Below are 12939 nucleotides of genomic sequence, written 5' to 3' on the forward strand. Positions count from 1 at the left end.
TCTCTAAACGCAGGGCAGCACTAAAGCGAGCGGGAACTTCTTGTATTTGTGTGTGTGTGTGTGTGTGTGTGTGTGTGTGTGTGTGTGTGTGTGTGTGTGTGTGTGTGTGTGTGTGTGTGTGTGTGTGTGTTTAACCATAGACTGTATAGGTTTGAACTTCCTCTTGACAGGCGCACTTGTCGAAGCGCATCCTCTGTTCCTTTAAAAGCAGACAGCCCACGCCTCGAAAAGCGGCTTGTTCCGGCTTGCCTGCCCCTTTACATCTTTTTATCCTTGCTCACAATATTAAAATAGTGCCCCCACGCAACTCTATCGAACATTTTACTCCAAAGCATTTTTGTTAAACTGTCGGAGTGAACATAACCGTGTCTCAGGCAGAGTATGCAGGATGCGTGTGCAGCAGGTCTCCGCCTGTGCAGCCCGGCGGTGAGGCTGAGGCGCAGTTCAGGCACCATCACCGGCGGAGCGATACCACCATCTCCTCTCAGCCCCGGTTCATCAGACGGAGAGAGTGAGGCTCACTGTACCTGAGAGAACCGTCATGTACCATCGAAAGGGGGTCAGAGGATAGACCAAGGCAAGGCAGCTAATGCTTTGAGACGCAGAGGCATTTCGCTTCAACGTTAAGAATTATCTCCCTGCTGCTGGCTTCTAACAACTGATACAACATTTTTTTTGTATTCTGATGCGCTTCTGTGGATGAATATGTGTATTCTGGTGCTGTGGTGTGCTGCGTGAGGTAAGTGACTTCTCCAGAGGTGCGCGCTACTTTTCTTCGTGATTTTGTTTGACGTGTGCAAAGCCTATGACATTTTTGTTTCAGAATAGCACTGTTTTCATGTTTATGTTTTCCTCAGGTGAAATACGAAATAAATTAACTGCTGAAGATTTCCATAAATGACATAATTAAACCTAGAACTATTCGGCTACCAGCTCAATGTGAAGTCCTGCAAATGAGGGAATAATAAGAACGAAGGCGTGTTATATTTAAAATATGGGCCCATTGCTCACACTCAGATTCGTGAACCAGGGTTATCTATAGTAGAGGCAGTCAAGCTCTAAAGCAACACAATATTGTAGATATGATGGTGCAATGGTGGAGACTATTTATGTTACCCTCCAAAGTGATAATGGGATTTTGCACCAATCTTTGTACAACCCTTTTACTCTCAAAGGGAACCCTGAGCCAAAGCAGAGATGTTTACAACTCTAGTTGTTGCATATGACCAACTGTAGACTTGAGTCTGAAATGCAGCTCTGACATAAAGTTTGCAGCAGTCTGTCATGTTGGAGGTTATTCTATAACCTGCTGATTTGCAACTGGAAGTAACTAGATACTCAAACAATATTATCCCTAGCTGCGTCAACATAATATTGCATAACCCTGGCATCTGTTACTGCAGACATGTACGTATATCTCACAGGATAATACAATAATGTATGCCAATAATATATGTGCTGTATAGTACAGTAGCTGGTGAGTTGCCCTGCCTACCATGCTCATACACGACCCCCACACTGTGATGACAGGCAAAATGAATAAATAATCACTGACTCCCCCAATGTACTCTCAAAAACAAGTGAGCACTGAGCATACACATAAAACAACTGTAGTAACCCTGTTATACATAATTTAATGAAACTCTCAAATATCACAGAAAAACAAGCTGCTCTTAATTATTCTTCCATACAAACAAAATTCAAAATGTGTGTTCCAAAATATGATGATTTTTTTTGTTGCACAATGCTTGCATTCATGTTTTGTAATGAATACTTCCCAGTGTTCATTATACTGTAGATGGTGTGCCTGTTTAATATTTTTTAAAGTTTAACAAGCATCATCAGCGTTTAAGTTTAACTTTCTCTTTACCATTAACCTGTTACCTGTTACTTTCCCTTTTAATCTGATAGGTGCTGCCTCTGATATTGAAAGCTGTTATACTTCTAAACAGACATTTCCTCTACAACAAAAAGCAGTATTGTTTCATTTGAGCTCAATGTGTATTATTCTTACCTTGCTTGACTTTAATGACAGAGATTTGTATCACTATGGTGGGTGTGAAGTTTCACTCTTGTGCTTTACCTACAGAGTTGTTCCCAGAAGGCTGATGAAGGCAATGAAATAAAGTTTATGTAAAAATCCTGGTTGCAGATCATGCTGTAGAGGGGCCTGCCAGACACATTGAGTGGGAATTACAACGTTTATTAGCACATTTACAAGAGCGAGCGAAAAGTGAATCATGGAACTATTGAAATTGTTGAAATATCAAATGATACCTTACTATATATTTTAAAAATATTCAAATCACAGTATTGGTTAGTACTGTCTTAAATAATAGAATGGGATCTTTGTTTTGTCACAACCTAATATGAGGAATTTTTTGGAATTATCTTGTTTTTATAAATGTGTATCTCTGGTAAAAGTACCAACTGTTCCAGTGACATCACAAACCATACTACACACACACACACACACACACACACACACACACACACACACACACACACACACACACACACACACACACACACACACACACACACACACACACACACACACACACACACACACACACACAACATACCATGTATACATCACTTCAGGGGACATTACATTGACTTACATGCATTTCCTGGAGACTTATCCTAACTTTAACCATAACCAACACACACCTAACCCTTACCCTTAACCTTACCCTTACCCTAATCCTAAACCTAACCAAGTCTTCACGCTAAAATTAATGATTCCCCTCATGGAGACCTCCAATTTGTCCCCATAAGAGAGGCGAGTCCCCACACGTGACTGTGTAAACAGATTTAGGTCCCCACAAGTATAGTAATGCTAGGCCACACACACACACACACACACACACACACACACACACACACACACACACACACACACACACACACACACACACACACACACACACACACACACACACACACACACACACACAGTCGTCATATTACTTCAGATTCCTTTCCTTCAGGTCAAGCTCATGCTCAGTAGTGGTGTCTGTCTCAGTGTGTTTTTTTGTATGCGTGCACGAGTAGCCAATAGTTTTGGGATGATTTTGAACATGACTTTTGGTACATTTGAAGACGCATGCTTGCTCTCCTCTTATTGTCGCTACTGGTTGTTGCTACAGCTTACATTTAGATTTATCTTTTGACATGTTTTTGACTTTATTTGTCAGTTGACAGTTGATATTGACAGTAGAGAGAGAGTGAGGGACGATATGCAATACAGATCCTCATGTCAGTATGTGTCTTACGCTACTCAGGTATGACAAGGCCTCAGACTTACAGCTGTCAGAACTAATATAAGATGTCAGTTTGAACATTTCACATTTTGTATACTTGTTGTTGGCTTAAGGGGAGACACTACACATGCTAGAGTATGTTTTAACTTATAGGTAACATCATAAAGCTTCCCCAGTTGATTAAATATATTAATACATTTATTTTTGTATTACAAGTTTTATGAAATCTATAGACGTTAATAGAAAAACATAGTGAAATAACTGCTGATGTTCTCTTATAACTCTTACATTTCCCCAATGCATTGAAACAAACAATGTTTTGTCTCCAAACACTCTGCTTTCCACATAACACATGGACCCATTAGTCACCTTCTTTATTCAGATGCATGTGGCGCTGATGTGTGTCTCTCTCTATGGGGCCACAGGGCCTACAGAAATACTGAACAACTGTTAAATGTCATGCCAGAGCCCAATCATAAATTGATGCAAACACGGATGTTAAGTGTGACAACCCGAAACAGTCACATCCGTCCATCATACTGTACATTCCTTAGCTACAACTTCCAACCATAACCTAAGCCTGCATGAGGGTGTGTACCACTTGGATGAGCCTCCCATTGGCCCGCTGCAATATTCTGCTTCCTTTTGTTGTTGGTGTTTTTTTAGGGTCCCAATTTCTAAGGAAAACAGCGATGACTATAGCTACTAGATATTTTGCAGACACTGTAGTGGTTTAAGCCTGCACCAGTTTTGATATATTTCTTCCCCGACCTTTCGCTGGCAATGTGAGAACATCAACCTTTACCCTGAAAAATAAAGTGATGGATGTCCCAAACATCTTACTATTGTGTTCTCACCTCAATATTCTGAGAACAGATATTTAAAGCAATTTTTCTATATCAGTCTGTCTGTCTCTTTATGACACATGCCAAAGGAAACTCCAGATGCCCTCCCCCCCATACAGAAGGGGCTAAGTGAGGACTCAGTGTCCTGAGCCAGATGATAGCTGGCCAACTGTTGGCTGTAAAGACACAATGTACTTCTCATCCCTACTTCCAACAGTTTAAGGGGAAACTTTTCTCCTAAAAGTGGACGCTTAAAGTGCTGGTTCTTTTTCGATAGCACGTCCTAAAGTTTTCCCACACTACAAACCAGTTCAGGCAGAGTAACAGGCAAGGACTAGTTGGAAAGAAAAAAAACAGAGCTCAAAGGTCGATTTTCTTGTTTAAAAAAACAGCCAGGGAGAAAAAGAGTCTGATGAGGAAGTTGAGTTCTCCCGTGACAATCCTACACGCACTGCTCCCTGTCACAAGACTTGTTCATGACTATGCGGGCTGTTTGTGTGTGTCTATACACACACAAGTCATTGGTCCATTCATGCAAGTAATGGAAGTCTTGTGTACATCATGATATTATGGACTCTGCATGTGCTGTAATGTACTTATGCATAATGAAGGTCACTGGTGTGCAGGCTTGAATCCAGCCATGTGTGCAGGAGCCATTTTTGCACTGCCAGTAAAAAAACAGGATGCAGCAGTTGCTCAGAGCAGGAACAGGTGGCTGTCACTGTAAGTACAGCTAGTATATCATGGTGAACAGTTGCACTCATAGTTTGCACCCCTCCCTAATCTGAGCATACACAGGAGGAGAGATTCATCCAGGCTCTGGCACCAAGATAAAACTCCTCACCTCCACCATCGTCCCCAAACGTTCTCCTGAACCCTGAGTGTCGCCTCACTCTTCCTCAGACGTTGGATCAGAAGCTTGCGAGCTACTATAGCCGCAATCTGTGTTATATTATATTCGGGCTCCTTGCAGAAGGAAATATGACGCGCGAGGACAGAGTGGAGCGTTCCACGCGGCCAAGGGGGCAACCCGGGCACTGCGGACGGTTTGGAAGGTGCGTAAATGGCACAAAGCCGCATATTATGAGTCAAATCTAAATACAATACATTATGTGGTGAAGCTCAGAGTGCAATCTGTTGTTTATTATGACGTATAGGGTGAACGTAATGCGCACAGATAATCTTCCCCTTTCCACGAGGCTGCTAGTGTGCATATTGTATTTGATCTGATATTTTGCTTGCCATAGAAGGTTGTTTTTTAAGGTCAGAAAAAATCAAGAACACTTGGTGGAACCTTTTTCGTTAATGTTCCAGATATTGTATGCAGTTCGTTTTATTTCATTGGGACCTGGAAACACAGTGTGTACAGTATACACATACATACTTTTATATATATAATTTTTTTAACACATGCTTGTTGCAGCATATTTTCAAAACTGAATTTTCTTTATTCTCTCTAATCTCCTTTATTTGTACTGGTTGTGTTTGTGTGTGTTACTTCTTTACTGTATTCTCTAAACCTCTTTGAATAGCCTTTGTTTCCATTAAATGAAGGCACCTGTTCTGTGAGGGCACCAGCTGTTATTGAACAGTTTGAACAGACTCTAAAGCAACAGGTGCTGGCTGTCTGTACAAGGTGTCAAAAACACTTTGCATATTCAGAAGGATGATTTAAAAAAAAAAGATCGCTTTTAGTTAATTGGATAATGCATCAACTAGCAACTAATGAGGTTGCAATATTGTATTTGACACTTTGACAAGAAGAACCCTTGCTGGTATGAAATGTTTTCAAAAAGTAGAATAATTTAGACTGAAGTGACCAGAATTCAAGAAGTCTACATTTCAAATAGAGCAGATTTTCATGATTTTTTTTATGATGTTTGTCTCACACATATCTATCTGTTCATTGTTCTATTCAGTTACAGGCTGCGTTTTTATCACACCTTTTTTTCTTTTTTACTCCTCCACTTTGCTTTTCATCCTTTCTGCAATCCTTTCTGAAGCTCTAAGACACAATACTTTATATAGCAATGCAAAATTATTTGTCTGTTCCTTTATGGATGTTTAATTTTGATGCTATAATAAATAAGTAGAGTTGTTTTTCTTTATTTCAGATATATATGTCTCACCGTGTGGCATTGTGCCAGTCTATGACAACTGAGAGTTAGTTGTACTAAAACAGGACACTGCGGATCCTATCTCTGTTTACTTTAGTCACATTTAATGAATATTTTAAAGCTAAAGTATTGTGGATTTATAAAGCTGTGGTGGCTGGCTACAAATATTTGCTCAAGCAGCTGCATCTCCAAACAGAGAGCACTTGTACATAGCTATGCTTACTCGTAAACAATAGAATGGTGAAGGCTATTTTTTTGAATATCAGAAAGTAATGCTTTTCTTTTGTTGGTGTACCTATAGTTGAAGTTATGGTATTATAATGACAATAATAATGACTGGCACAATATAATCATTCTTATGTTGAGTCATACCATGTGGGGGATTATCTATTGTATTGCTGAAACAGTTAGTCGATTAACAATAATACTTTTTTTGTAATAATACTAGTAGTAGTGGCAGAGAGTTTTCTTAAATGTATCAGGCCTTTTACTATCTCTTGTCCATAAGGAAATCTTTAATACAATTCATTGGTTGCATCTCTAAGGCCCTTCAGATGTTTGTCCAGTATTGTGACATAATGTGTCTCTTCAAAATGGCTGCTATAACTTCATGTGCTGTTCTTCACAGTCATCATCGGCGAGCGGGAGCTGTTGTCAGGGCTCGTTGACATGCGTTCCCCCTGAGCTCGGCGGAGCCCCCCTCGGTGGTGTGGTGGAAGGATGCCAGTGCAGGCGGCCCAGTGGACGGAGTTCCTGTCCTGTCCCATCTGCTACAATGAGTTTGACAGCAGCAGCCACCAGCCCATCAGCCTGGGCTGCTCCCACACGGTGTGTAAGACCTGCCTCCACAAGCTGCACCGCAAGGCCTGCCCCTTCGACCAGACCCCCATCAGCACTGACATCGACCTGCTGCCGGTCAACTGTGCCCTGCTGCAGCTGGTTGGAGCTCAGGTGAGTACAAAAAATAAAGGCATGTTTGTGTCAAAACTTGTGACATGTTTGTGTGTTTTTGAGTGCTCATGATGTGTTTTACTTAGGTCCCAGATGTGCAACCGGTGAGCCTGAACAGTGCAGCAGAAGTTGAGAACTATGAGGCGTGCAAGGTGTGCGTTGAAGAGCTGGCTCTCTACCTGAAACCCATCAGCGGAGCAAAAGGTATGTGTGTGTGCATATCCGTTTTTGATGGCACATTTTAGTTTAATGTTTGTGGACATCTATAAAATGAAAATCTTGATGATAAATGTGCGTGGGCTACACTTTGCAACTTGGCATTTATCCTTTTCACACTTCTCATGACGCCTGAAATCTGTGCTTTTATGGAACTGAGGAAAAATTCAGCTTTCTGTGAAACCAGAAAATAAAGACGAACCTCGATGAAAATGACCAGCGGTTTCCGTTAGTTTTTTCGGCCAATTCTGTGACGTCGCTGTGCATCATCATTGCCGAATTTAATAATTTGGACAATTCTTATCATCTACAGTACTAGTTTACAAAGAAGTATAATGTAAAGTAAACTTTCCAGGCGTATCCATTCACTGAAGACTCCTCTAAAGCCACATAGCTACATAGCTGGTTGTAAAAGAGTTAAATACAGAGAAAATCAATTCAATAAAAAAATGACTGATAACTACAGTAATAGCCTCGTTTTTTTTTACCACAGAACTGTCACCTTCTGCAGGTGTGGCGACTCTGAGTCCCAGCGTGCTCAGCCGGCCGATGCAGAGGAAGCTGGTGACCTTGGTGAACTGCCAGCTGGTGGAGGAGGAGGGCCGTGTGCGGGCGGTGCGGGCCGGCCGGTCGCTGGGAGAACGGACCGTAACCGAGCTCATCCTCCAGCACCAGAACCCCCAGCAGCTCTCTGCCAACCTCTGGGCAGCGGTGAGGGCGCGGGGCTGCCAGTTCCTGGGTCCTGGTAGGTTTGCATAATCATACAGAACACATACATCAGTGATATAAACATCATACTCCATATAGATTTGTTTAGCAAGGGAATATGTGTCATTTTTAAGACATTTAATGCTATTTTAGGCAGATAGAATGTGTTAGTAGATCCAAAGGACACTTTTGTTAGCCTTTTGAAAGTAAGGATTAAGCATTTGCATCTTGTCTTTTAGCTATCACAAACTAGAACTTTGAAACACATTTTAAAGGTGACTAATTGGAAGTTTTTTAAGCACTTTGATTTAAAAGAGTTGCCTTGATGTTCACTTTTATAATGAATAACCTGTTTATAACTTCTAAGTAAGAGCCTCATGACACAAATTAAGAACAATTAAGTATACTCTTGCTTTTATTGCTGCTATCAAAATAAACCTGTAGGATTTATGACTGCTTTTTTGCAGTTTGGTGTAAATTCAGTTGACGGGATTCATTGTGTCCCTTCTGAATTTCCTCATTAGATGTCATCCGAAGACATGCAGCGATTTCTTCGGCCGTTAATACAGAAAAAAAACCTAGTGCGCTCTGCCTTGCTACGTTAGCTAGCTGTTTATATTTGCACTTCCAGGATAGTTGCACCTCCATGAAAATGGCGTATTTATATATATATATATGGCGCGTGTTGCATTGTGGGTAGCTCGTGACGTCACTGTGTGTGAAAGAATATCTAGTATAAATAGAAATTTAAATTATATGTGAAGTGTATTAGTTTCAGTTGTACATGGTCCTTGACAACTAAACCAATAAACTAAAGTATTTTAAAATATTATGGCAATAGAAATGTATTGTGGTTTTCTGGTTAATTTTTATGTTATCATTATTTACTTTGTCCCTTCTGGCAACATGACAAGGTACTCCTGTACTAGGAGCTGGTGCTGGTACCCGGTGTCCTGTGATGATCACTCATAGGGCAGATTCTGATTTTCATCATGATAACAGAATGAGTTCACTTGAGAGTTTGAGGACAACTCACCAGCTCTAACAACGTCTTTGTAGTACAATTAAATGCGTTGTTTGTTTGAATCTTTAGTTAACAAATATGTATTCTTTCCTGCTCCCACCATCCCCACCCCTTGTTGTCTTTCCGTTCTATTGTTCCTCCCCAGCTATGCAAGAAGACGCTCTGAAACTAGTTTTACTGGCTCTGGAGGACGGCTCAGCTTTGTCCAGGAAGGTGTTAGTTTTGTTTGTAGTTCAAAAGCTCGAGGCTCGCTTCCCCCAGGCCTCCAAAACCAGCATAGGGCACGTGGTGCAGCTTCTCTACAGGGCCTCCTGCTTCAAGGTACTGGCAACATGATTGAATATATTATACATACATTCACACCAAACACATACATATGTGCACTTGCAAGGACATGTGAGCAAGCTGCACAAATTCTTTATTAAATATAAAAAATCAATTATTCCTGTTCTTATCTGCGTCAAACTGAACAAAAGATCCTCAGTTTGCTGCGGCCCAAAAAGAACCCAAGACATAATAAATTACCTCATTAAAACAAGGATATTTAAATAGATCCTCATTTACAACTACATATTATTACTGCAGAGATAGTTCTCCATATAACAGTATCATTTTTACACGTCAGCCTTTCCATAACATTTATTCTGGTCTGTTTAAGTAAACTATTTCCACCTATTTCTAACTAGTTAACTAAATGAGTTGTTTTTTAGTGTCTGCTTTGGTAATCCCCTTTCAGCTGTTCATTGAGCTCCACTGTAACTTAACCCTGTCTGACATTTAAGTATTATTACTCCCTAAATGGGTTGCCCAAACTACAAATATCTTATATTACATATCGGATATGGGTGTCTGTGTACAGTATGTTACTCTGTGCATGCGTGTATTTCTGTGCGTGCTATCTGATGACAGACATTGCTGGTAGGGCAGACATACCAGCTATCTGCTTCTGATGTAACAGCGGTCTATATTTGCCCTCACTCTTACCCGCTTTGAAAGACAGAGACAGACAGCTCAGAGATGCAGAGGAAGATAAATCAAAGTGCAGGAACAGAGAAAAAACAGACAAGAGGAAGGACAGCAGCACGAGCTCCAATAATGATGAAATCTGATTCTGTTTGATTATATCTTTGACCCGCTAGCACTGCATAATTGTAAGTAACACGGCTGGTTATGTGTTGTTGTCTTATGATGATTACTCATAGGGCAGATTCTGAGAAGGGGAAATCCCTTTCTATGATCTGAAATGAGTTTACAAGTCTGAAGACACCACATACTTACTTGCAGTGGTGAACCGTGTCTATCACAACTGGACCTTCTGTAGACACACACACCCCCCACCGAGAAGGACAAACAAATCAACGTAACACTGTAATATTACAGATCAACAACACAGATACGATTCTCATTTATTCATTTTATATACATTTTATTTATATAATTAAATCGAGTTTGTTTTATCTGAGTGTTCCAGGGTATTCTCTGAATACCTTGAAGGCCCTGACGGTTCGCCACTGCTGACTTGTTGGTTGGCAAATTGAAAACATTGAATTGCCAAAATATACACGGTAGTTGCGAATTAGTCTTAGTTTCAATTCTTCCTTATGTTTCTCCACACTTTCTGCCTCTCAATTCCTCCTTCTTTCTTATTCCCTCTCGTCTGTCAGGTGACTAAGCGGGATGAAGACTCCTCGCTGATGCAGCTGAAAGAAGAGTTCCGAACGTACGAGGCTCTCCGGAGAGAACATGACGCTCAGATCGTCCACATTGCCATGGAGGCGGGACTACGGATTTCCCCCGAGCAGTGGTCCTCTCTGTTATACGGAGACTTGGTCCATAAATCACATATGCAGTCCATTATAGACAAGGTACCAGTATGATTCATATGCCCATCATTACTAAGAGGCTCTTTCCACTACAACTTTCTGCTTTCATTATTAAACCCACTTTTCAAATTTCAAATGGTGGGTACAGTATAACAAGTCTCTGGCGAACAGAAACAGGAGAAATACATTCATCTTATTATTTTTAAAGACCCACTCTCTTCTTCTATCCTCTGCCTCAGTTGCAGTCTCCGGAGTCGTTTGCAAAGAGCGTTCAGGAACTGACCATCGTACTTCAGAGGACAGGGGACCCCGCCAACCTCACAAGTCTTAGACCACACCTAGAGCTGCTCGCCAACATAGACCACAACCCAGGTACGTCAGTTTGTTTATCAGCATTCACCTGAATGAATGCTAATGACTCTGAGTGATTCATATGCTTGTCATGTTCCAGAAGGATTAATGAGATTGAAAAGTGATGAATACAGGCCCCTTCTGACAGTCATATACCAAATTGCTAATTAAAAGCATAACAAAAGATTAAAACTACACATTCATCTTGGGTTAAATATGTATTAAGGAAAGCACAACACAAATAAATGAGTTAGCATATCTAGTATAAATAGACATTTTAATTATATGTGAAGTGTATTAGTTTCAGTTGTACATGGTCCTTGACAACTAAACCAATAAACTAAAGCATTTTAAAATATTATGGCAATAGAAATGTATTGTGGTTTTCTGGTTAATTTTTACGTTATCATTATTTACTTTGTCCCTTCTGGCAACATGACAAGGTACTCCTGTACTAATTATTCTTTTACGTAGCTTCTATTGCAAAATGTAAAATGGGTGCAATAACTTGAACCTGAAACCTACCTGAAATAAAGAACAGTTTATTACATTTTCATGCTAAAGTTAGCGTTTAGCTTAAAGCATCGCTCTGCCTTAGAACAGCCTCACAGAGCTGCTAGCAATGGCTGAATACCCTCTTAGACTTTTTACATTTTTCTCTTAACATGTTACACCATTAAATATGTTATTTTCTTTTAATGTAAGTTTTTTTGGTTAGCATACGGTATAACGGCTATAATGACAAAAGTGCATTTGTCTTCATCCAAAAAACAAGTCAGCTAGAGAGTTAATAATACCTAATACTAGCTTTGCTGCTATCTGAGTGTTTGAGTGAGAATCTCTTGTGAACAGAGTGTGTGTGTGATCTGTGTACAGATGTCCCGGCACCATCATGGGAGGAGCTGGAAAGTGTGATGCTAGCTGTGAAGTTGGTGGTCCATGGACTTGTGGAATTCATACAGAACTTCAGCAAAAAGAGCCATGACACTCCACAGGTACACTGCCGAAAGGGAAATATTGGAAAATCCATTGATCTGAAGAAAATGTGAGCAATATTAAACATAACTTTTTCCAAGTGGAAAAAGGTCTAGAATAGTAAAGAAGAGAAGTGCAGTTGCTCCATCCTGGCACCCTGGAAGGCCATTGAGCTGCAAGATAAGAAGTTCAGGGTCTAGCTATATAGGCTTCTAAAATAGTTAAAGCGACATTACCCTGCAGTTATCACAGCAATAAAATACCTAACATCAGATAATACAGCTGCAAAGACCAAACTGTTTTTTTATATTGCATACAGTATAGTGGAGTGAATAGAGGCTTTAACTCTTTTTTGGTTCATTATCATTGTTTATCATATACATTACATTTCATTTAGCTGACGCTTTTATCTAAAGCGACTTACCAATTACAGGGACATTCTCCCTGGAGTAACTAAGGGCTAACTGCCTTACTCAAGGGCACACTAGTGGTGGTGTTCCTGGCGGGATTTGAACTCACAACCTTCCGATCTTCACCCCACCTCACTATCCATTAGACCACCACTATCCCGTACATACTGTACAGAGAGGTGGAAAGCAAACTTTAAAATTGTGTAGGGCTGTGTATTGGCAGGGTTAGGGGTTAGGGTTTGGCAAACAATTG

General features: G+C 40.5%; 1 protein-coding gene across 1 annotated transcript; it reads left to right on the forward strand.

Moving 5' to 3' along the window:
• Positions 1-201: 201 nt before the first annotated feature.
• On the forward strand, positions 202-12296 carry rc3h2 (ring finger and CCCH-type domains 2; the record flags this gene model as incomplete). Its single annotated transcript, XM_034200554.1, is given in 8 exon segments — positions 202-739; positions 6857-7179; positions 7266-7383; positions 7907-8140; positions 9273-9448; positions 10792-10992; positions 11190-11322; positions 12178-12296. Coding segments are annotated over 7 exon segments (1212 nt in total), but the record flags the coding sequence as incomplete, so codon positions are not given.
• Positions 12297-12939: the final 643 nt, after the last annotated feature.

The sequence above is a fragment of the Gymnodraco acuticeps genome, unplaced genomic scaffold (genome assembly GCF_902827175.1).
Source record: "Gymnodraco acuticeps unplaced genomic scaffold, fGymAcu1.1, whole genome shotgun sequence".
Classification (NCBI taxonomy): Eukaryota; Metazoa; Chordata; class Actinopteri; order Perciformes; family Bathydraconidae; genus Gymnodraco; species Gymnodraco acuticeps.